Source organism: Schistocerca cancellata, chromosome 8, assembly GCF_023864275.1.
Source record: "Schistocerca cancellata isolate TAMUIC-IGC-003103 chromosome 8, iqSchCanc2.1, whole genome shotgun sequence".
Lineage (NCBI taxonomy): Eukaryota > Metazoa > Arthropoda > Insecta > Orthoptera > Acrididae > Schistocerca > Schistocerca cancellata.
Genome location: NC_064633.1, coordinates 416,261,461 through 416,287,450, shown reverse-complemented (window position 1 = coordinate 416,287,450; position 25,990 = coordinate 416,261,461). Strand labels below are relative to the sequence as shown.

The 25,990-nt window shown below is 39.1% G+C and overlaps 1 protein-coding gene across 1 annotated transcript in view; it reads left to right on the top strand.

Moving 5' to 3' along the window:
- LOC126095229 (protein transport protein Sec16A-like) overlaps positions 1–21,958 on the top strand; it is a 34,229-nt gene extending 12,271 nt beyond the window's left edge. The window contains exons 2-3 of the mRNA XM_049909971.1: positions 16,401–16,545; positions 21,848–21,958. Of these exons, the coding sequence (XP_049765928.1) occupies positions 16,401–16,545; positions 21,848–21,948 (246 nt within the window). The 3' untranslated portion in view covers positions 21,949–21,958. The remainder of the gene's footprint in view (positions 1–16,400; positions 16,546–21,847) is intronic.
- Positions 21,959–25,990: the final 4,032 nt, after the last annotated feature.

Below are 25,990 nucleotides of genomic sequence, written 5' to 3'. Positions count from 1 at the left end.
TTGGCCTAGACAGAGGGTGTATACTGGCAACACGCAATATTCTGTTGCAGAGCATGCTCTACAACATGTTCCACCAAATGTGCCATCTGGATTCTGCCCCTGGACACCAATTTCTCAGAACTCCGCAGGTGGGAACTAGCGCTACAAAATATCCTTTGTTCTTGCCACGCATCTGGCCTTAATTTACGTTAATTTCTTCTGTCAGAGCATTTCTTCACAGTAACTACTCTTTTCTTCACTACATTTTAGTTTTCTACATCTTTCATTGTGTTACCCGTCTTATTTTTTGCCACCCTCTTCCCATCTCTGTTACATACAATGCACTTAGCTTTTCACTCTTATTAACTCATGCACAATGTTTAAGCAGTAATGTCTGTCTTGCATATTACTGTGTCTTTGACCTTTAAGCTCTCAGGTTTTCAAATTTCATCCTAGGTAGTCCCCAATAACCAGTCTTTCCTTCTCATCCAATTCAATAAGTCTCCCATGACCCATAGTTCTGGGTGACCTTCCCAAAATCTACCCCTTTTTGTAGATGTCTCTAGTCCTTTTCCTTCATCCTTCTTACTTCCCCATGAACACTACTGCCTGAAGAAGGAGCCACTGGCTCCAAAAACTTGCCTAATATAACTTTCTTTTATGTGTGTGCTCTACTGATGAGAAATTTTTTATCTGTCCAATTAAAAGATGCACGTAGGATGCTCCTTGGGAACAGTACAGGATATCTTAACTCCATATTCCAAAGCAAGTCCCAGTCCATGCCATATGAGAGTTATGCCTCCAAAAAATAAGAGTCCACAGTATAAACACCTTTGTAAGCTAATAGCACACTTGCTGCACACTCCATAGACCACATCACAACTCACACAGATGAGTCTTAAGCCAGTCTGTATGCTGGATTCTGATGTAATATCATCAGAGGGCACTCTGATGACAAGCAAATCTCTTGGTAGTGGCACCGCAACTGCTGGCAGTTATGTTTTGCAGACATTCAGTTTCTGTAGAAATGTTGGGTAGTGCCACTACACTCATATTAACTTAAACTACTATGCAGTGATTTCCGCAAAGTTGGAATACTTGCTTCAGACGTAACAAAGTATGACTGTATCAGTTCTGAAACATGATGATGTGCATGCAGATTATATTAGATATACAGGATGTTTATAAATTTGTTATACAAAAGTAATCTTTAATTGTGAAAAGGGTAAATAACTTACAGAAATGTTTGTTACTGCACTGAATGCAGTATCCTGGCTAACACTGTTAGTTGGCGTGCATGAATGAGTTATTCCAACAGTCATCATTGAGTTGTATAATGGTGCGGAGCATGTGCAATGTTGTTTATGATTTCATGAATCCAAATCTGCTACTACAGTTTAGAGATAGTTCAGGACTAAATATCAAAAGCCATCACCTCAAAGACGAGCTGTTATTAATTGATACAGTTGTGGCTGTGTATGACATAGGACGCTGACACAGCAATTGAACAAGTTCAGCAGTCTTACATTGAAAGTCTCAGTAAATCAATGAGATGTGTCAACTTAGAATTGAATATGCCTATGTTATAGTATATATAGTATTACAGAAATGCCTATCACAGAAATTCCTGGCATTCAAACACTACAAATTGGAGCTGTTACAGGCTTTCAGATGAAGTGACTGTTGTGACTCGCCGATCATTCAAAGTGCCGCCGCGCAATTACGCGCATCCTCTACATGTGGTGCTGTCTGCCAGCCATGCAGCATCCGTGTCACCTAAGTGGCCAGCCAGCCAGCGGCTGCTAGACTTGGACTCAGTGCTGATTTGAATGTCACCATGTTCACATGTCTTGCTTTGTCAACTTGCTCTGTGACTTACATGTGTTGTGTCGTTATTGAAATACAAGTGTTCAACTTGACGTTAGAACAATTGGCGACGAGGTAGTGGATTTTTCCTTTTCATCAATGACCCACAGGTTTCCATAGCTACTTTAGAGCAACTATTGCAAGGTCTCATTGAACAGCAAATGCTTCTCACATCGGCGATTCGTGATTTCATCATGGAATCCAATGCGGGCCGTTTCTCGTCATTGTCTATACCTCCTTTTCCTCCTTACGACGAGACGGCGGAAGACTGGTCTGATTACGAAAAATGTCTTCGACAGCACTTCTTGGCATTTCATGTCACGGATGAACAAACATGTAAGTCTCTGTTCCTTTCTTGTATTTCACCTCAAATGTATCGGTTGTTGTCAGAATTGGCTCCTTTGAAAGATCCTGCGTCTTTGTCCTTTGCTGAAATATGCTCACTTCTGTCCGTCTATTTTCAAAAGCAAACGCATGTGGTAGCTTCTCGTGTTGCCTTTTATCGCTGTCAAAAACAACCAAATCAATCTTATCATACTTGGGCTGCTGAACTTCACAACCACAGTAGAAAGTGTCAATTTGTTACTGAAGTTCACAAAGAATCCTATGCCGATTCCATGGTACGGGATGCTATTATCCGGTCGGTGCGCGACAAAGAAGTTAGGCAACATGCCCTTCAGTTGGCAAATCCGACTCTAGATGAAGTCCTATCCATCGTGCAGTCGATCAAAATTTCTCGCACCGCTGGAGCGCAGATAGAGGCGTGGGGTGACGTCGGGGAAATACAACCTCTGTGGCTGTTGACGATGCGTGCAGCGTGCCCGCGCCAACCGACGTGGCCGCAGTACGCTCCCAAATGCAGCCTTGGCCTAACCATAAACAAACCTCTAAGAAGCTGCAGAAAAATATCCGGCAACTTCCTTCATGTCCATGGGAGAATTGTCCCCAACGTTGGGCCGTGTGTCACAATTGAAAAAAGAAGGGTCATGTGTCATCCGTTTGCAAATCCGACCGCATACCTGATGTTCATGACCATGACGCTGATTCTGATTCTGTGTTGTCTGTCAATTGTACTTCTTCCCTTTCAGAGAAGTTATCCCTCACTGTCCAAATACTTGGTCGAGATGTTCGTATGCAGGTGGATACTGGTTCTGCTGCCACTATCATCAATTCTCAGACATATCTTCAGTTGGGTTCTCCAATCCTATCACCTGTTACTCGGCAATTACGGGCGTACAATAAACAGAAGATTTCTCTCTTGGGACAATTAAATGCTGAGGTCTCTTACAAATCTGTCGTTCCCACTGTTACCATATTTGTGGTCGACCATATTAATGCGGAAAATCTTTTTGGTTTCGATGCCTTTCGCGTTTTTGGGTTCTCCATAGATGACTCTGTCAATATCGTCTCTGATGCTATCACTTATGCTCAATTGGATTCCTTGTCGATGACATTTTCGTCCTGGGTTAGGCCGTGCAAAAGACTTTTAAGCTCATATCACACTCAAACCCATTGCTCGGCCTAAGTTTTTTCAGGCTTGGCCCATTCCTGTGGCCCTTTGTCATCAGGTCAAATGGGAGCTGGATTGTCTCACTGCTTCAGGGGTCTTGTTTCCTGTCACTTCCAGTGAGTGGTCCTCTCCTGTCATTGTTGTTGTTAAGCCCAATGGTGATATTCGTCTCTGTGGTGATTTCAAAGCCACCTTAAAAGCTCAATGCCTCATCGACACTTACCCTATGCCCGACCTGAAGAATTGTTCACTAAACTTGCTGGAGGCCAGTATTTTTCTAAAATTGACCTGTCAGAAGCTTATCATCAACTTCCTCTCGACGTTGCTTCCCTGGCAGTTTCTGGTCCTTAACATGCCTTTTGGCCTCTATCAATACCAACGATTGCCATTCGGGGTTGCCAGTGTCCCTGCCCTCTTTCAGTGATTCTTGGAACAATTATTGCTCCCTGTCCCTGGGTGTATCAATTACAGGGACGACATTGTTCTCACTGGCTCCACCACTGAATAACATCTTCAAAATCTCAGCACACTCTTTCATGTCGTACAGACTGCCAGTCTTAAGTGTAACCTTCAGAAATCAAAATTTTTTCAGGCATCTATCACGTACCTGGGGTTCCAACTCTCTCGGGATGGTCTTCTTGCGGAAAATAGCTTACTATCACAGGTTTTTACTGTCTGCGGCTTCGGTGGCTCAGCCGTTGCAACGCCTGTTGCATAAAAACATGCCCTTTCACTGGTCCGTGCCATATGATGCAGCTTTCCAGAAATTGAAGACTATGCCGAAACAGGCCCCGTGGCTGGCTACTTATCGACCTGGCCAACATCTCTTTCTTGCGATGGACGCCTCTCAATATGGGGTTGGCGCAGTCCTTGTGCACCGTTTTTCTGACGGTTCTGAACAACCCATTGCTTATGCCTCCAAATAGGCTTACGGATGCCCAACAAAAATATTCTCAAATTGAAAAAGAAGCTTTGGCCATTATTTATGTTCTTCATAAGTTTGGTGTGTTTCTTTATGGATCCAAATTTCATCTTGTTACATATCACAAACCACTTGTTACCTTGTTTCATCCATCAACGTCACTTCCCGACAAGGCTGCACACCACCTCCAGCGTTGGGCTCGTTTACTTATCTGGTTTCTATTATGAGATTCATTTCTGGCTGACGGCTCAACATGCTAATGCCGATGCACTGTCTCGCATTCCCATGGGTCCTGATCAGGCATTCAATAGGGACGAACTTTTGTGTTTCCACTGAGCAGCAGGTTGTGGACGGGTTCCCCATCACCGGGAACCAGCTGGTGGCTGCTACGGGTTCTGATCCTAGCCTCTTCTGGGTTTTATGCTGTATTCACAAGGGTTGGCCAGATCGTCCATCTGCTAAGACTTCTGATATGTTGCGAAACTACTACGCTTTGCGTTACCGCCTCACGGCTAGGGATGGTGCTATCCTCCTTTCTGCCGACAATGCTTCGCTGCGTGTTGTGGTACCTGCGTCTTTGCATGCGTCGGTCTTGCGCCTCCTTCACCAAGGGCACTGGGGTGTCTCTTGCACAAAATCTCTTGTGCGCCGTCATGTGTACTGGCCCGGCATAGACTCTGAAATCACACACATGGTCGCTGCCTGCGGCCCTTGTGTGTCACAGCTCTTACATGGCCAACAGCCCCACACACTACATCATCTTTTGTGTCCTTCCACCTCAAGGCCGCGGGTGCCTTCACTTGGCCGGTTCACCGCCGGCGACCTTGTATGGATACGGGGATATGGCAGGTGGCCAAAATGGAGTCCTGGCTGCATCTTATGACACTGTGGTCGATGCCTGTATGAAACCCAGATGGACACGGGTGTTGCAGTGCGTCATTCAGACCAGCTTCGGCCTCATGTGCTGGCAACACCTGTTCCGAATGCCAGTACACCACCTTCGACTCTACTTGATGCTCAGGATCTTGGCATGTCTCATTACTCACAACGCAGCCCTCTTACCATCATATCGGTGCCAGCACAAGAAAGGACGCCACCAGGAGACGTGCCCATGCAGGAACCAGATGACCATCACTTGTTGGAGCAACTCTACTCGCCTCCTTCTCATACGGATACCGACACATCGCCCATGTCTCCTGTTATAACAACTGGACTTGCCGCAACGGGCAGATTGGTGCACTGGGCCCCAGCAGATTCGACCCCTACGTCTCCTGTCATCTCAACGCGTTATCATCGGGGACACTTCCGTCCGTACAGGAAGCCTCCTCCTCGAAACTTTACGGCCAGTCAAACAATGCCTATGGATGTTAGCAATCTACAGGCCACCTCCATCCAGACCAGTGCAAAAATTTCAAAGGGGGGAAAAGTGTTGTGACTCGCCGATCAGTCAAAGTGCCGCCACGCAATTACGCGCGTCCTCTATATGTGGCGCTGTCTGCCAGCCATGCAGCAACCGCGCCACCTAAGTGACCAGCCAGCCAGCAGCCACTAGACTTGGACTCAGAGCTGATTTGAATGTCACTGTGTTCACATGTCTTGCTTTGTCAACTTGCTCTGTGACTTACATGTGTTGTGTCGTTATTGAAATATATGTGTTCAACTTGATGTTATAACAGTGACAAAGAGATATGAGCAGAGTTTTGTGTAGAAATATTTAACAAAATGCAGACTGAAGATAATTTTATAGTAAAATTGTGTTCAGTGACAATGTCACCTTCTCATACCTGTGATAAAGTTAATGAGCGTAATACTCAGATATGGGGTGAGTAGAAACCATGTCACATAAGTCAGACATGTGTGTGGCTTGCCTAAGGTAAGTGTTCCTTGCACTGTAAACTGTAACAAGACCTACATTACTTTCTTTTCTAACAAGTCAACTATAACTGGCATATCATACCTGGACATGCTGGAACGTTATCTAGTGCCTCATTTACAATGAGATATGGGCACAGAATTTATTTTCCAGCAAGGTGGCGTGCCACACATCGTCATTGTGAAGTGGTTATGTATCTCTGTGGGAATGTGCAAACTTGGATTCGATGTGGTGGAACATGTTGGAACAATATCCTAGCCACCATGATCGCAGTGGCCTTCTGTGTGTTTGTTGGCAGGAAATTGATTAAAGATGGGACATTTGTCATGTTACAGAAGGTAGCCACAGTGAAGATTTGTAAATAAAACTTGAAGATATATTGCATTCAATGCAGTATCAAACATTTCTGTAAGTCATTTACTTTTTTCACAATTAAAGGTTACTTTCGTATAATTAATTTACAGACACCCTATATTTTTTCCAGTAGATCCATAGTGTGCAGACTGCACTGGACTGTTCTTCTTCAGCATGCCAGTGTGGAAGAGTGCACAGAATCAGATAAGTGAAAAATCTGTGCAATATGCATGGTTATTTGTATATGAAAGACACCTTAGGAACTTTCCTTTGAGTGAGATCGTGTGTACAAGATTGTGTACCGATTTAAAGTTCTAGATTTGCACATTTAACTTTCACATTGTTTATGTGTAATCTTTCATTGATTGTATCAAGACCTGTTTGTGTTGTGACAAATTGTGAAATTTTGAACATTGGTGAGTGTCATGATAAACTGTTACAGTTATCGTTAATTGTAGACTTAAACTTAATTATGCTCTTGTAAAATTTTTGAGAACAGTAGATCTATCCTTGTTCAAAACAGTAGTTCTCTAATTTCATTGTACAATTATGTGAGAAATAGGTTATTTTGAGGATTTTCGGACACTTATACAACTATATTTTCACAAGTTACCAGTATGAGCATTATGGATATGTAATTCATTTCAAAGCAAATCAGCATGGTGGTTCACAGTTCTGCCAAAGAATACATCACCTCTGAACTTCATTGTATATCAGCACAAATAAACGTGCGGTTTTGAGAATTTTCAGAAGCTACCACTGTCCTTTGCATAGTCTAGAGCAATTTGCAGCAAATCAGCAATTGTGATTTAGTTACTGTATCACATTTTCTAACTAACATATTGTGTTACTTCCACTTCGCCCTTAAAGAGGAGTAGTCCTTTATATTATTTGTATTTATTGTAAATTAACTCTGTTTTTGAGTTTGCTAAGAACTATAATTTTTAGCAAACTAAGAATTTTTACCATAGGATTTTGTGTTGCCTTAATAGAAATCTCATTTTGTGTATTTGCTTCAGTTAATATAGTGAATTTGCAACTATTTAGCTTAACAGAGTAAAAGATAATCAGCAGGCTTAATTTGAAGTTATTTGTTCACTGCCTTGTAATACGTTGCACTACCCGAAATGCAACCCCACTGTGAATGCTGTTCTTGAACATGAAATGAGTTGGTTCAAATTCGTAACCAGCTGGAAATTGCCCTGAGTACTGTCAAACAATTGGCAGTTGGTGCAAATTGGTGTGCTGGAAGAGCTCCCAAGAATTGTGTACCTGTGAAGCCTGTACGAGAGGTACTTCAAATACTAGCATCTCCTGTGGATCCTGTCTCTTGTGAACAAAGTACAGAATCTGTCATTACTTGTCCACTTGAGTGTGAGTGGCATGTCAATGGTAAATCTAGGCATCTTGTACAGGGTGGATGAGGACCAGGGAGGACTCTGGGTGTTGTACCGATCCTCCTAACCAACAAGTTTGAGGTGCTGTCTTTCACTGAAACTGAAACTAAGCCAATAGAACTCACTTCACCTGTTTTGGAGAAACCAGTTTTGTCTGGTTTCAAGGGACTATTAGTCATCAGCAGTATGTGGCAAATGATGGCACCCCTTCAAGAAAAATGGCAGTCAGGGACAGGAAAAGACACCAGGTGCACTCAGTGTGTATGCCTGGGGGCCTCATTCAACGTGTTGAAGAGGCTATTCCAGAAACTATTGAGGGAACAGCGTGCAAGAAACTGCAGATTGTGGTGCATGTTAGAATGAATGACGCATGTCATCTGGGCTCTGAGGTCATTCTTGAGTCATTCCAAGGACTGGCAGGGAAGGTTGAGTGAAGTTTCAGTGAAGCTCACAATTTGCAACATTTCCCCAGAACTGATCAATGGCCCTTTTGTTCTGATTTGAATGGAAGGACTGAAACAGAGAGTTTGAAAGTTTTGTGACAGGCTAGGCTGTGACTTCCTGGACTGGCACCATAAGGTTGAGAACTATAGTGTCCCCCTAAATGGGTCAGGTATGCAGTACACATCAGAATCTGCTACTCAGGTACCCGAATGTGTGTGGGGTGCACACAAGGGCTTTTTAAATAAGGCGACTCTCCATCCAGTCCAGATAACAATAGCTGTAGGAATGCAGATGTATCAGTGTAAGATTGAAAGAAATTCCTCCCACAGTTGAGAGTTTAAGATCCTAATGGTAAAGTCCAAAGCATTAGCAACAAAGTGCCAGGGTTTGAAGTGCTCCTGAAAAGTATTGAAACTCATATAATACTGGGTACAGAAAGCTGATTGAAAACTGAAACTGAATGCAGTGAGATCTCTGGGAAAAATTTAAGCCTGTATTGAATGGAGAGGCAAATGGGAAATGGAGGTGGTGTACTTGTCACAGTAGGCAAGAAACTCCAATGTATGGAGGAAGAAATTGTAGCTGCATGTGAGATTGTTTGTGCAAGACTCAGTATCAGGAGTGGGAATAAAATGGTAATTAGATCCTTGTATCACCAACCAGACTCATCTCCTGATGTAACCAAAAACTAGAGAGAGCACCTCATTTTGCTTGTATGTAAGTTCCCCAGTCACACGGTAATCATCGGTGAAGACTTTAATCATCCAAAAATTAATTGGAAAAATACAGTTTTGATAGTAGTTGACATGGTAAGACATCCTGTGAAACATTGCTATGCCTTCTCTAAAACTGTCTAGCATGAATAGTAAGGAACCCCCACTCATCTCAGAAATGTATTTGATCTAATGGCAACAAACAGACCTGACCTCTTTGTGGATATCCAAATTGAAACTGGTATTAGTGACCATGATGTGATTGTGGCAACCATGATTACCAAAGTACTAAGGACAACTAAAAGTGTTGTGACTCGCCGATCTTTCAAAGTTCCGCCGCGCAGTTAGGCGCATCTTCTACATGCGGCACTGTCTGCCAGCCATGCAGCAGCAGCGCCACCTAAGCGGCCAGCCAGCCAGCGGCCGCTAGACTCGGACTCAGTTATGATTTGACTGTTGAAGTGTACACACGTCTTACTCTGTTTACTTGATCTGTGACTTTCATGTATTGCGTCTTCCTTGAAATATATTTGTTCAACTTGAAGTTATAACAAAAACAAGCAGAAAGATATGTATGTTCAGTAAACTAGATAAAAAATCAAACTTTCAGCACAGGACAAGATCATGTAGAGGAACTCTGGCTCAAGTTTTAAAGAATAGTTGACAATGCACTGGATAGATATCTATCCAGTATGCTAGTTAATAATGGGAGAGAACCTCCATGGTATACAGTGACTGTAAAAAAACTTCTAAAGAAACTGTGATTACTGAGTAATAGGTGTAAAGTATAGCGTAGGGCTGCAGGTAGAGAGATTCTGACTGAAATGCATTTGGCAGTCAAGATAGCAATGGATGACACCTTCAGTGACTATCATAGCAATATATTGTCAAATCATCTTTCACAAAACCCAAAGAAATTCTGGTCATATGTAAAGGATGTTAGTGGTACAAAAGTTAGTGTCCAGCCCCTAGTGAGTGAGACAGGAACTGAAGTTGAGGGTAGCAAAGCAAAAGCTGAAATGTTTAACACCATTTTCAAAAGTTCCTTTACAAAGGAAAAACCACAATAACAGTTTAAGTTTCATACTCGTACCACTGAAAAGATAACTGAAATAAGCATTAATGTCGTTGGTGTTGAGAAACAGTTGAAATCGTTAAAATTGAATAAATTACAGGGTCCAATGGAAGTCCTATGCTAAAGTTGCAATTGAGTTAGCCCCTCTTCTAACTATATTCTATCATAGATCTCTCAAACAAAAACTGTGCTGAGTAGTTCGAAGAAAGCTTGAGTCACACATGTATACAAGAAGGGTAGAAGAAGTGATCCATAAAACTGCTGTCCAATATCCTTGACATCAATTTGTTGTAAAATCTTAGAACGTATTCTGAATTAAAATATAATAAGGTATCTTTAACAGAATGACCTCATCTATCCCAACCAGCATGGATTCTGAAAACAATGATTATATGAGAACCAACCTACACTTTTCTCACAAGACATATTGAAAGTTTTGTATCAAGGCAGTCAGGTAGATGCAGTGTTTCTTGATTTCTGAAAATCATTTGTCTCAATACCACGCCTATGCTTATTGTCAAAAGCACAATCATGTGTGGTATCAAGGGATATTTTTGACTGGATTATAGAGTTTTTGGGAGGATGCAGCATGTTGGATGGAGAGTCATTGTCAGATGTAGAAGTAACTTCAGGTCCCTGAGAAAAATGTGTTGCATATTAATGAACTCACAGACAATGTTAATAGTAACCTCAGACTTTTTGCAGACGATGCAGGTATCTATAATAAAGTGCTATCTGAAAGAAGCTGCATAAATATTTAGTAAGATCTTGATAAAAATTGAAAGTGGTGCAAATATTGGCAACTTACTTGAAATGTTCAGAAATGTAAAACTGTGTGCTTCACAATACAAAAAATCATAGTATCCTATGACTGTAATATCAATGATTCTCAGTTAGAATTGGCCAGCTCTGCAAATTCCTGGGTGTGGCATTTAGTAAGATATGAAATGGAGTTATCAGATAGCCTCAGTAATGGGTAAAGCAAGTGATAGACTTCAGTTTATTGGTTGAAGAGTGGGGAAGTGCAGCCACTGTACAAAGTGCTCATTGACTCATTCTACAATATTGCTGAAGTGTGGAAGACCCATACCAAATAGGACAACAGGAGATACTGAATATATACAGAGAAGGCAGCATAAATAGTGACAGGTTTGTTTTACCTATGGGAAAGTGTCACAGAGAAGGTGAAGAATCTGAACTGGCAGGCTCTTGAAGATAGACATAAACTATCCTGAGAAAGAGCACTTGCCCGTGAAAGGCAAAGGTACCAAGTTCGAGTCTCGGTCCGGCACACAGTTTTAATCTGCCAGGAAGTTTCATATCTACTTCTACATCTATATCCATACTCCGCAAGCCACCTGATGGGGTGTGGCATAGGGTACCTTGAGTACCTCTATCGGTTCTCCCTTCTATTCCAGTCCTGTATTGTTCTTGGAAAGAAAGATAGTCGGTATGCCTCTGTGTGGGCTCTAATCTCTCTGATTTTATCGTCATGGTAGGAGGGAGTAATATACTGCTTGACTCCTCTGTGAAGGTATGTTCTCTGAACTTCAACAAAAGCCCATACTGAGCTACTGAGTGTCTCTCCTGCAGAGTCTTCCACTGGAGTTTATCTATCATCTTCCTAACGCTTTCGCGATTACTAAATGATCCTGTAATGAATCACGCTGCCCTCTGTTGGATCTTCTCTATCTCTTCTATCAACCCTATCTGGTACGGATCCGACAATGGTGAGCAGTATTCAACTAGTGGGTGAACAAGTGTACTGTAACCTACTTCCTTTGTTTTCGGATTGCATTTTCTTAGGATTCTTCCAATGAGTCTCAGTGTGGCATCTGCTTTACCGACGATCAACTTTATATGATCATTCCATTTTAAATCACTCCTAATGCCTACTCCCAGATAATTTATGGAATTAACTGCTTCCAGTTGCTGACCTGCTATATTGTAGCTAAATGATAAGGGATCTTTCTTTTTGTGTATTCACAGCACATTACACTTGTCTACATTGAGATTCAATTGCCATTCCCTGCACCATGTGTCAATTCGCTGCAGATCCTCCTGCATTTCAGTACAATTTTCCATTGTTACAACCTCTCGATATACCACAGCATCATCCGCAAAAAGCCTCAGTGAACTTCCGATGTCATCCACAAGGTCATTTATATATATTGTGAATAGCAACGGTCTTACGACACTCCCCTGCGGCACACCTGAAATCACTCTTACTCCGGAAGACTGCTGTCCATTGTGAATGACATGCTGCGTTCTGTTATCTAGGAACTCTTCAATCCAATCACACAATTGGTCTGATAGTCCATATGCTCTTAGTTTGTTCATTAGACTGTGGGGAACTGTATCGAACGCCTTGCGAAAGTCAAGAACCATGGCATCTACCTGGGAACCTGTGTCTATGGCCTTCTGAGTCTCGTGGATGAATAGCGCGAGCTGGGTTTCACACGATCGTCTTTTTCCAAACCCATGCTGATTCCTACAGAGTAGATTTCTAGTTTCCAGAAAAGTCATTATACTCAAACATATCAGCACACACTCCGCTGCAGAGTGAAAATTTCATTATATCCTGAGAAAGCCTACTAACAAATCTAAGTGTAGGCTTCCACGGCCATTGTTATGTTATGTGGTTTATTCATCTCATTACATACAATTTTCAAATCATTTGATTTGATGTACAGGAGACATGTCAAGGTTTACAAAAGAAACTTTTTTCACCTTTTTAAGAGAAATACAAAAGTTTACATTATATTTTACATTTCTAAGTTACAGCTACACATGTACATAAAATAATAAATGTATTACAATCCCTGTGTTCAGATTGTGAAGCTGTCCTCAATGAATTCATCGACAGAATAATAACACTTTTCCACCAGGAGAGTAAAGAGCAATCTTTTCAGTGAACCAATCTCCATTTTAAATATATTACTGCCTTTTATTTTATTGAAAATTTTTAACCTCATATACTCTGGCGTTTGGGCATAAAGTTTTAAACGATGTGTTGGAAGTTTGAAGTTATCTCTGTGGCGAGTGCTGTAGTTGTGGTCAAAACGGAAATTGTCTAGTGTATGTTGATTTCTATATAGGAACACCATCATCTCATATATGTAAAGTGAGGGGATAGATAGTACTTTTAAATTTTTTAACAGTGGTCGACAGGATTCCCGTTTTTTTGCAACACACATGTTTCTAATTACTTTCTTTTGTAATACTAGGAGCCTAGTGACATTTGCTGAATTTCCCCAGAAGATTATGCCATAACAAATAACTGACTCAAAGTAGCAGTGATAAACTATCTTTCTGGTATCCATGTTTGTGGCACCTGACAAAATACACATTGCAAATGCTAAGTTGTTCAGTTTATTTGCTAAGTAATCTATGTGTACCTTCCAATTTAAATTTTTGTCAAGATTTAGGCCTAAGAACTTCATGTGGTTTGCTTCTGTGATATCCTGATCATTGCAAGTTATCTTTATTTCACTCCTTTCTACTGATTTAGCTTCAAATTGCATCATTTTGGTTTTAGTTACATTTAATTTTAGTCCATTTTGATAGAACCAAGATTCAAGTTTTTCTAAAGTATTTTTGGCTTTTTCTGGAATATTTTCAGATACCTTATTTTCAATTAGAACTGATGTATCATCAGCAAATAACACTGAATGAACATCAATAGCAAGTGGTAGGTCATTTACGTAAAAAAGAAACAGATAGGGACCCAATATCGAACCTTGTGGGACTCCTTGGGGAACTGTTTTCCAGTCTGATGAATAATTGGTTCCATTTGAAGTTAAAATTACTCTTTGTTTCCTACCTGACAGGTAAGAGCTAAACCATTTTAAAGCAGTGTCTCTGATTCCATACATCTGTAATTTGTGGAGGAGTAATGCATGGTTCACTGAATCAAAAGCTTTAGTCAGATCACAGAATATACCTGTGACCTTTCTACCCTTATCTAATGTGGAGCATATTTTTTGGATAAACTCATTTATAGCATTCGCAGTGCTTTTACCCTGTTGGAATCCAAACTGGTTTTTAAAAATTATATCATTTACAGTAAGAAAGTTATTAATTTGTTTTGCTGCAATCTTTTCAAACACTTTAGAGAAGACCGGCAAGAGAGAGATAGGGCGGTAATTCCCCATATCTTCTGTCAATCCTTTCTTGAATAGAGGTTTGATCTCACCATATTTCAATACCTCTGGAAAGCATCCCTGTTCATAAGATTGATTTATAATAATTGACAGTGGTTGGGAAATAATATCGTACACATACTTGATTACAGATGTTGTTATTTCATCCCACCCATGTGAGGTTTTGTTTTTTAGAGACAATATTTCCTTTTCCACATCCCTTTGGGTTATTTTTTCAAATTGTTTAAAAGATGTGTTCTGGCTGTTTTCCAAATTTGTGATGCCCTGATAGAATGTCATATCCACATCCGATCTTACTACGTTTAGGAAGAATTCATTGAAACAACTTGACATCTGAACAGGGTTTACTATAATTTCATTTTCATGTCTAATTTTCAAAATCTCATGAATTTTTACTTTGGCTCCTAGTTCAGACTGAACAACTGACCATACTGCTTTTGTCTTATTTCTGTGTTCTCGTATGAATTTATTATTTGCCATTTTTTTAGCTGCCGCTACAACTTTCCTAAATACAGCTTTATACTGTTTGACATAAATAACAAAATCTGGATTTCTGTTTGATTTTAACTCATTGTGGAGCTCTCTCTTTCTGGCACTAGAGATCTTTATTCCTGTTGTAATCCATTTGAGTTTACCATTAACTTTCTTTTGCTTATATCTACGAGGAAATGATTCATTAAATACCTCTAAGAAACAATTTAAGAATTTGTCATAGTTCATCGAGCTTGAACTATTGTAGTCTACAGGCCAGCTTATTATACTTAATTTACTGCGGAATAAATCCATTTTACTTTTACTGAGATCCCTTTTTATACACACTTCTGGAGGCTTTAGGTTATTTGCTTTTGGGAGCTCAATAAACAGAGCTGAGTGATCTGAAATACCCAAGTCTAAGCAATATTTGTGCTTATATCCACTGTCAAATTTGTAGTTAGTAATATTATCAATGCAGGTCACTGATCTGCTGTTTTCCCTAGTGCCTTCAGAAAAATTCTTTTTGGTCTGTGATGCATTATCAATGTGTAAAACTTCCAACATTTCAGCCATTTGCAATAGTGGCAGAAATGTCAGAAGTTTTACACATTAACAGTGTGGTTACAGACCCAAAAGAAATCTACTAACAGAGTTTGATGTATCACCTGTAAATTATGAGTCTAGGAATGTATTGCAATCCCATACATATAATTCGCATAGGTATCATGCTTACATGGTTAGATTATCTACAGAATGAACAGATGCATTCAAACATTCTTCCTGCACTCCATATGTGAATCAAACAGGAAGGAACCTTAATAACCTGTACAATGGAACATACCCTCTGCCGTGCACTCACCAGGGTTTGCAAAGTGTAGATGTGGATGTAGAATGAATCTTATAGCAAATGCTTATAGGGACTTCAGCCGTGCAGTATAAAATGAAATTTAAAACACTTGCAGATATCTCTTTTCCATTTAATTTAATTATGCAACTAGTTTTGCTGTTCCATTATGCCATCTGCAGGTCCCCTGACCAATTGGGAAGAATCCAATATCATTCGAAGTCATAACGGTAGCCAATATTAAGTAACTGATTTCCGTAGATCTCTGGTGTACATGACACTGCCCCTTAGTTCATCAACCAATGACTGTCAGGACAGCAAGAGATTGGGTTCCTCCAAATTTATGTTGGTTAAGGGCCTGAAGGTGGTGTAATAGTATGTTGAAACTGGTGTATAAATAAAAATGCAAAAGAGACACTGCAGATGTTTTAATTTTTATTTAGTTCAGGAAAGGAATGTTGTTGATAGCCACATACATTTGAACATGACACAATCAGTAAATATGAAAGACTGAGTTAATGAGCCCTATGGTACTGAAAACGTTAATAGAAAGTTTCATTGTATGTGTATAGCTAGTAAAGTATACCTTATTCTGGTTACCAATGATATGTATGTTTGTGAATGTTTGTTTGTTACTCTAGTCAACATGTTACTCTAGTCATTTTAATGGAATAGGTTTAAAAAAAAAAAAAAAAAAAAAAAAAAAAAAAAAAAAAAAAAAAAAAAAAGCTGCAAGTTCGTATGAATTGATACACTTACTAATTGTCATTCATTTCTCTTTTAAAGATTGTATGGGATAATGATAGAAAACAGTGGATTGATACAACTACAAATGAAAACAGTCACTCTGGCGATCTGCTTTTGCCTCCAAAGTCATCTGGGGTTGGTCCCTGTGGAGCCAACAATGTTTACAGGCTCAAAAAATCAAGAGGTAGGTTTCCATGTTTTATCAAATTGCTTCCAGCACACACTTTTAAATGTGTCTTTTATGTAGCAGAACACTTCCACTCTTTCCATGGTTATATATCTACTTACATTTGTAAGGTACTTTTTTCCTTTTCTATTTTAACTGTGCTAAAGCTATTTTGATGAATTAGTAGAGTGGTTCCCTCTGTCTAACTCTTTAGAAAAGCATGGTTATAATAGAAGGAAACATTCCACGTAGGAAAAATATACCTAAAAACAAAGATGATGTGACTTACCAAATGAAAGTGCTGGCAGGTCGACAGACACACAAACATACACACAAAATTCAAGCTTTCGCAACAAACTGTTGCCTCATCAGGAAAGAGGGAAGGAGAGGGAAAGACGAAAGGATGTGGTATATGTGTGGATGGATATGTGTGTGTGTGCGAGTGTATACCCATCCCTTTTTCCCCCTAAGGTAAGTCTTTCCGCTCCCGGGACTGGAATGACTCCTTACCCTCTCCCTAAAACCCACATCCTTTCGTCTTTCCCTCTCCTTCCCTCTTTCCTGATGAGGCAACAGTTTGTTGCGAAAGCTTGAATTTTTTGTGTATGTTTGTGTTCGTTTGTGTGTCTGTCGACCTTTAGAAAAGCAGTTACATATGTTTCATCAAACCAGATAAACAGGCCAATAAATATTTTTGCTGACCACTTGAAAGTGTGGAACACATTGATAATAATCTGCAGAACTAAAATTTTATAACCTCTGAATGCAGAGTTCCCAAATGAAAGTATATATGAGCCAAAATAATATTGTTGTCTAATAGATTAGTGATAGAAAACATCTGTAAGTGGTAGTTACATTCCATTTTGTTACAGATACTTGTTTCATAAATGTACACAAATTCAGTCGGATCTCACTAGTAATGTATTATTACACTATCTCCTATGTATTTGTATCAAGCAGCAATTCACTGTAAACAAGTGGAAATTTTGGCTGTTATCCTAAATTTCACTACAAACAATGGCAAGTCCAGGATGGAATAACAACAATGTTGAAAGGGTAGATTGCTACTCACTGGGGAGGTGTTGCATTGGAGACAGGCAGAATGAAAAAGGCTGCTAAAGTATTAAAACTTTCAAACAGAGTCATCCTTCTGTAGTAGAAAACCACACACACACACACACACACACATGCACACACACACACACACACACACACACACACACACAATCACTGTGTCAGGAAACTGGAGCCCGACTGCAACTCAGTGCCACCTCTCTATGGTGAGTACCTGTCTATTCTTTCCATACTGTTACAAATTTCACTACAGTTACTTAAATGACACATAACTTCCCACTTGACACAAGCATTTCTTTCCACACTTGTTCATCAACCCAAGAGGCAATGTAACTGTTCGTTTACTCAAGCAGTTCAGTAAGATCTATAAGTCAGTGGTGCTAACGTGATCTCATCCTGTACCACACTTTCTTTAGAAACTTACGTCTTAAATACATTATGTACACAGTGGTCAAAAGAGCATATAATTTCCTTGTATCTTTTGAATCTTGCTTTAAATGTAATATTCTTGTTGCCCTATATGTTGAACAGCTATTGCAGTATAAGATACATAAAAATAATACGCGTATATTTATAAGAATTTACAAGCAGATTTTATTTATATTTGTGTACATTAACATAGTCATAGAGCATGTTGCCATTTCTATATCCTGTTGTTCCAGCACAATATGTGTTCAGAATTTTGATGTCTATTTTCACTTATTAACTGCATGGTGATCTATGAGATGTAAATGTTAAGCTTGCTGCACCTCTCCTCTTTCTCACTAGCAACACCAACTCAGTCACAGAAATAAGTTATAAAAATATGTATACATAAAATAAGTGAAAGGCAGCCACTCACCTGTAGTGGTCTCCGCCACACACTGTCAGGTGGCTTGCGGAGTATGGATGTAGATGTAGATATTGCACAGAAACATGTAATAGAAAAAAGTGTTCAGATTAGCTTTTGAGTTTTTGCTCTTTCTCTAGTAGAAGAACACACAGACACCCACCCACTGACCCGCCCACACAGACAAACAGTCACAGCAGTACTGATTATTAAGTATCCTATGGCAGTTTATTTATGGGCCTTGTGGAGGAAGCCTTCCTATCCAGTCAGCACCTAAAACACCTTGTCTGTTTCAGATTCATTGACAGCATTTTCGTGATCTGGGCTGGCAGGGTCAGTCTTTTCTCTTTCCTCCATAACCTCAACAAACCACCTTCCTAGATGTCGATGTCCAAATCCCAGATGGCTCCACTAATATGTCTAATCAATCAAAGTGTGCCAACAACTAACAGAAACTGTAATTTGACAACAGTCACTCAGTCAGTGTCAAAAATATCTTCCTTGCAGACACACCATCCCTGCAAGCTGCATCTCCAGTGGAAATCGGGAATTGTTGAAATATATCAATAACCCTACCAGAGCCTTTATTGACAGTAATATCATATCCAGCTCATTTGTAAACAGATCTCCTCTGCCATCTCCTCCTCTCACACCAGAAAACCTGTTAACCAGCCACTGACCAGCGCTCCAGTGGCAAAAGCACAACCACTTCTCCATCAGAGTTTTGACCACCTCTCTTCATGCATTGAGATGAGGTATATCCTACCCAAAATCGTATCCACACCACCCAAAGTAGTGTTCTGCTGCGTACGCAACCCACAGAATATTCTTGTCCATCCCTACTTCAATCCTGCACCCAATCTGGCAACCCCCTCGTCATTCCCTTTTGGTCGACCCAGGTACAAGACCTGTCTCGTTCGTCCCCCCACCATCTCTGCCCACAGTCCAGTCACAGGCTTCTCCTACCCAATTAAAGGCAGGGCCACCTCGAATGCAGCAATGTTACATGTCAGCTATGCTGCAATTACTGTACTGCTTTCTGTGTGAGCTTACAGTAACCATCTCCCTAATTTTATGAATGGCCATTGCCAAACTGTGGCAACCTGCAAATTTGACCATCCAGTTGCCGAGCATGCTGTGCACCACAACACAAATGACTTAAGGGGCTCCGGAACGCCCTATACTTGCAATGTTAAAATAAAGCTTATAAATTACATCTTTCCTCACAAGGTATTTGAGGTAGGAAGTTGAACTTTTTACAGATTATTTATTGGAATATGGGCTACAACTTAACACAGGTATTTTACAAAATTTTAGTTCAGTTATTAAAGATGATTTTTTTTTTCAATTGTAATGAAAATTCACAACATTTTTTTGCAATTTTTTATTTATATATTCAAAAATATACAGTTTTTTGGAAAAAGGCTGTGTTAAATTATGCAGAAGGTACTGTGTAACATTTACTGAAAGTTTGAAACAAATATGTTTGGAAGATCCTTAGAAAACATGTAATTAGTATGAGAAAATAAAAGTTTTGGGAATCGAGCGACAAAGATTGGATTAACTTTTTACTGCATTCCAGGTCCATAGGATGGATTATCTTCATCCTCTGCAAACTCCTCCTCCAGCTTCCTCTTGTTCCTCCTCCTGTTTGCTCTTGCTTGTATTTCTAGACTCTTTACAGCCCTGTCTGCAGCCTAAAGGCATTCCTTGTCTAAAGTAAGCATCGCTCGTACCATGTTAGAACCTATCTTCATTCCCATATTTCTAAATACCTTGCACCTTACAATGTTGCCATCATTGAAAGTCGCAACAGCATCATACACCCCAAAGTGAAGTGTTTCTATTCCAACAAATACAGTCTTGGGGATTCTCGACCATATAACACTATTTACACTTTCATTGGGGTTTTGAGTTTTTCCGTGAATACACTTTTTCAACAGTTCAGGTGCTGCTAAGTCTCTGAAAATAGGTTAGCCACAACACATACTTTATCTCACATCACTAAAATGTACCTGATGAGCACGGACGTTAATAATAACATCATTTGACAGCAGTTTAACAGCGCCACAGTGGGTCACGCCCATGTAGAACACATTTCAAAAAAAATTTAAAAATAGTTGTAGTCTTCGGAATTGAATAAATTATATTTCTATTAAAAGGTAATAGTCTGCAGATTCAGAAAACGCAAAAAAGTAAAAATTGAACTTTTCGTGATTTTGAGCCTTTCCGGAGCCCCTTAAGCAGCTGCTTCACTAGACAGACAATTTGGATACTTCTTTCCAGCACAAGTTTCTCTGAACTGCACAGGTGCAAATTGTGTACTCTTGCAGCCCCCCTGGCCTGAATCTCCAATAACCTGTTTCCCACCACCTCACATTACCTTTTACCTTCTCTCTTATGTCTACACCACTCCTTCCCCATCCAGATTGTGTAGTGCTTCTCCCAACACGCTTTCTCCCTCCCTTCCCCTGCTAACCCATGCCCCCCACCTCTCTCTCTCTCTCTCCCCCTCTCTCTCTTTCCCTCCCCCTCCCCCTCCCTTTCCACCCGTATTTTTTTTCTCTCTCTATCCTCTGAGACTCCTTCCATTGTACTGTGCAATTGATGAGTTATCTGTTGAAATAAAGACCTGCCTCGCACTATCCCACTATCCTGTCCGTACTTGGTGAGTCTTTCTCTACCACTTTCCCATCTCCATTTGCCCAGGCAACTGTTCTCAATTTCTGGTAATCAAATAAACAGTCTTGCTGCGACCATGGAAGTGTGCATTTTGATGTCTGTGTGGTTGTGTGTGTGAACAAGTGTACTACTTTTACTAGTGAAAGACCAAGGGCTCGAAAGGTAGTGTGAGTACTGGGTTCTGTTGCATGTTTCTGTGCATCAGGCATCGATTTGCTATGGGTGAGTGGTTGACTTTCCCCTATTTTACATATTTTTCTATCCAGGAATATCGACTGTAATTATAAAAATATATATATAATTATGAAAAATGCAAAAATACGAGCTATTGTTGCAAAGTGATGGAAAACAGTATTAAGTCTGTAGCTTGTCATAAATGCACTGAGTGTCAAAGGGTTTCATTTGTAGACTATTTACTTTATTACATATATAAATATACATGCCCCATAATCTCATAAAATCAGTGGGTGATGCTTGTCTTTGGAAATGACACATTTTTGCTCACTGATTAGTTGTGGCATCTTATACTGGGAGAATTCTTCATTGAGAAAGATATTGTTCAATGTCTAGCAACATGTAACAAGGATAGCATGTGGTGACTGTTCTATGGTTTGTGAGTTTACAAATTAATTTCCTGTTTTAAAATGACATATTATCTGGTGACGAACATGGTAATATTTCTCAAAAATTGTTATAATTATTTGTGTAATTTAGGAATATTATTTTCCATTACAGATGTAAGATCGAAGTATGTGGATGTTCTACAGACCAACAAACAATTTTCGAATGTGATACTAGGTTTCAAGAACAGCTCAGAAGAGAAATCATATTTATAACAAGGGAACTATATAACTAGATGTGTGATTGATAATGTAAATTGGTAAATGTGACATTTTGGAAAATAATTTGTATTGTTTGGCTGATAAAATATTGTTAACTGAAATTCCTGAAACTGAAAGGAACCTATTGTCTCATTTCTGATCAACAACCAGTTCCCAAAAGTAACATCAGGTTCCAGTAATAGCTCAGAAGAGGAAAGTCATGGATTCAGTGGTGAAAGTGTGTTGCTGTATGACTATCTGATAATATAGACTAGTAATTGTGATTTTTTGTGATATTAATTTATATAGTTTTGTTAAAAAATATTTTGAACTGAAAATTAATTGCATGCTATGGAAAGCATCACGAAAGCTGTAACTACCAGTGCTTGAGTCAGCCATTAGAGGCCACCTAGCTTGCTAATATGACAGCAGTTGCATGCACAGCCTACAGGCTGCACTCTGTATTGGAACTAATTACTTTATAGGTCTGAGCACAAGGTCCACCCAACCACTTGTGTATTGTTCATTGTATTGTACTTTGCTTTAATATGTGTATACAGTCTGAGTAATAAATTACAGTTTTCTAGGGGTTATAACAATGAAGAACTTTCAGGAATGTGGAAAGAGTAAAGGTAGACATTAACAAAGTGATGCACTTGTTTGAACTGTGTAAATAGTTAGCTATCAACTAGCAAGCATTCAGCATCACATACCTAGTACAGGTGTCCTACTGCTCTTGTGCTTAGATGGTGTAGGGGGTTGCCTAAGTAAGACTGCTTGAGCCTTCTGGCATCAGTCAGTCATTATTCCTGATGATAAAAAATCTGTCCATTGTCTCTATATTATGTACATCTGCCACAAAGGATATTCATGCAAGAATTTTTAATATATGTAAATTTATATGTGACAGTTCCATTCACAAAATCCATTGTATTCAGATATAAAAACAGAAGCTATGATGTGTGTGGTATCAGCTTGGTGCTTTCTTTATTGTTTATGTATACTTCTCCCTGTTTTATTAATGTGGTGAAGTTCTGATACAAAGTAAATATCATGGGGAAGGTAGGAAATGTCTCAGTCACACAAGTTACAGAAAATTAGTTGAACAAAAGAGGAATTGTTAGATTGGGAATTGTTAGATTAAACACCAAAGTTACACATGTTTTTGTTAACAAAGGACTATATTCTGTAGCTGTAAGCTCTTTCTGTCCTGAGAAGTTGAAACCTACAAATGATTCACAGTGCAATGGGAGTTGTGAAAAGCTCAACATTGTGATAACCAACATCTGAGCAATTCCACAGTAAGTGATTGGATTAGATTATATTCAGTTTATGTTCCATAGACCCATAAATGAGATAATTCTTGTGGATGTGGAACAAGTTAGAAAGTACAACATAAAAAAAAAATTAGACATTTGAATATTATAACTACTACTCTACTCATTTGTCAGGAGATTGCCAAACTATGTGAATACATTACAGTAAAATGGAACTTCTAATATTTACAGAATTAATATGCGGTTAGAATGAAACACAGTTTTGCACTTCTAATAAATTTATCATTCACAGAATACCTAATCTTGATTGTTGTGATCACGTGCTGCCAAAACCAAAATCTAACATACATTTTTACTTAAGCTGGTCTAACAGTCCCTGTTAAGATATTCATCTGTAGAGTAGAGTAGAGGAGAGCTGCCTATCAAAAAGTATTTCAAATTCTGTTTAAACTGTGCTTTATCTGAAGCCAAGTTTTAATGGTTGCTGGCAATTTATTGAAAATGTGTGTTCCTGAGTACTGGTCCCGTTTTTGGACTAATATAAGTGATTTTAGGTCTTTATATAGAGTGTTCTTATTCCTAGTATTGATACAATGTATTGAGCTATTGGCTGTAAATAGAGATATATTACTTGCAACAAATTTCATGAAGGAATAAAAGTACTGAGAAGCAATGGGTAGAATACCAAGTTCCTTGAACAAGTATCTACATCAACCAGAGGAAGTTTCAGCAGACTTAACACTTGATGAAGACCCCTTCTTTAGGGAAAGCAATGAAAAACATAAGATTGCATAGTACAAAATGGAATTAAACTCAATCAGAGTGAGCTTATCCTGATAAACTAAGGTTTATTTCCAAGGATTTATTTGAAAGAAAATAGCTGAATGGAGACATTGTGCAATGTGATTATATGATTTATTCTCCCAGTCAGGGGTCACTTTACAATGCACCATATAAACTGTTTGGGGGTTCATCCTAATTTGGTACAAGTGGCTGTAGTTATTGCAAACATGCCAAACAAGGTTAACTGAGCTTGAAAGTTCCAGTGCACATTGTGATTGTGTTGTAAGCTTCAAAGAAAGGGGTGAAAGTCTATGTAGAGTTGATGAACAATTTACTACTCAGTTACAAGAAGTGAAGATTGGAGAAATGTACTACAGAGGGTAGTGGCTACAGTGAAAATACTTTAATGAGATTGTTGTTTCATGGAGGTGAAGAACAGTTAGGTTCCTTAAGGAATAGTAATTTTATGATATGTCTGGAACTGATAGCTGAATCTGGTCCATTCTTAGCAGGTCATATAGGTAAATATGGAAATTCAAGTAAAGGAAACACCTCATATTTATCATTTAGCATGTATAAAGAATTTATAAATATTAAATATTATGGGGAAGACTGTCACAGAAAAGATCATAAAAGAGGTAGTTGATGCGAAGTATTTCTCTATTGTTGTGGATTCTACCCCTGATGTTTCACATCGTGATCCATTACATTTCACTATATGATATGTGGCCTCGTCATTTTTCATACCTTGCTCCTCTCATTCCCTGAAGCTGGTAGGAGTGCAAGCACATACTGTAAAATGGCTACAACTATTTTAAATGTGCTGCTAACAATTTATGAATTTTGTCAGCATGTACAGAATGCTGGAAAATTCTACAGCCAGTTTTGGAAGATGGAAACTTGAGTTGAAAGTCTCTCTGGATTACAAGATGGTCAGCTTGATAAATTGCTTGCAAAAGCATAAATGCTAAGTGAGGTGCAGTCAATAAAGTTCTTAAGTGCATTTACGAACAGAAAAGTGAGAAAGTCGTGATCAATCAGAACCAGCAGGGATATTGCAAAAACTATTATTGGATATTTCAGTGCAATAAATACAACAATACGGTCAGAAGAAATGGACATATCTGCATAGTGAAACTTTATACTAACTAAAGAAAAATGTGTGAAGAAATAAAAGAAGTTTTTTGATGACTCAGACCCTGAATCAGAAAATGAAACAACAATTTACAAATCTGTTGGTGATATACAGAAGATCAATTACTTAATTATATTGGTCAGACTATCCATGGAGCTCAATAAGCAACTTGGTGTCTACAGAGATTTTTCTGAAAAGTTCTCATTCTTGTCCAGATTTACAGAACTGGACCCTGAGAGGAAATCTGTAATGTTGCAAAACAGCTGAAGCAGTGGATATAGAGAGGTCTTTTGGAACAAAATGAGTTCATCTCAAAAGCTCTCTTTTGAGTTCTGGGTATGAGAATGGTCCTTCTTTGCCTGTCTTAAATAAAATGCTAAGAGAGAAATATCTCTTTGACCTTTATAAAACATCAGAATCACTCTTTAAATTCAGCGCACAAGAAATGAATTGCTCTGCTCTTCCCAGTTCTTGGAATCATTAAGAACTACTTGGGTGCTTCTCAGACCCAAGAGCATTTGAATCACCTAGCTGTACTAGCAACAGAAAATGATCTGAATGGGCTTTGAGAATGTGATAAATGTGTTTGCTGAAATACTGACATTTGTTGTTGATATACCAATCCTTTTGTTACTGTGTTATCCTTTGTCTGTACATGTATGCAGTTAATACCATTATATGCATAGTATCTCCATTCTATATTTGGACATGCTCCAACTGATCTTCCTACTCTGAAACCAAGTTTAGTTACTATAATGTCATAAAATATTTTCCTTTTTCAAAGATATCTTCAATATTTATACTTGTTTTAAACGATCTGTTTGTAGTTTTGCTGCTAAATGTCTTTCACATTTGTCAAGTT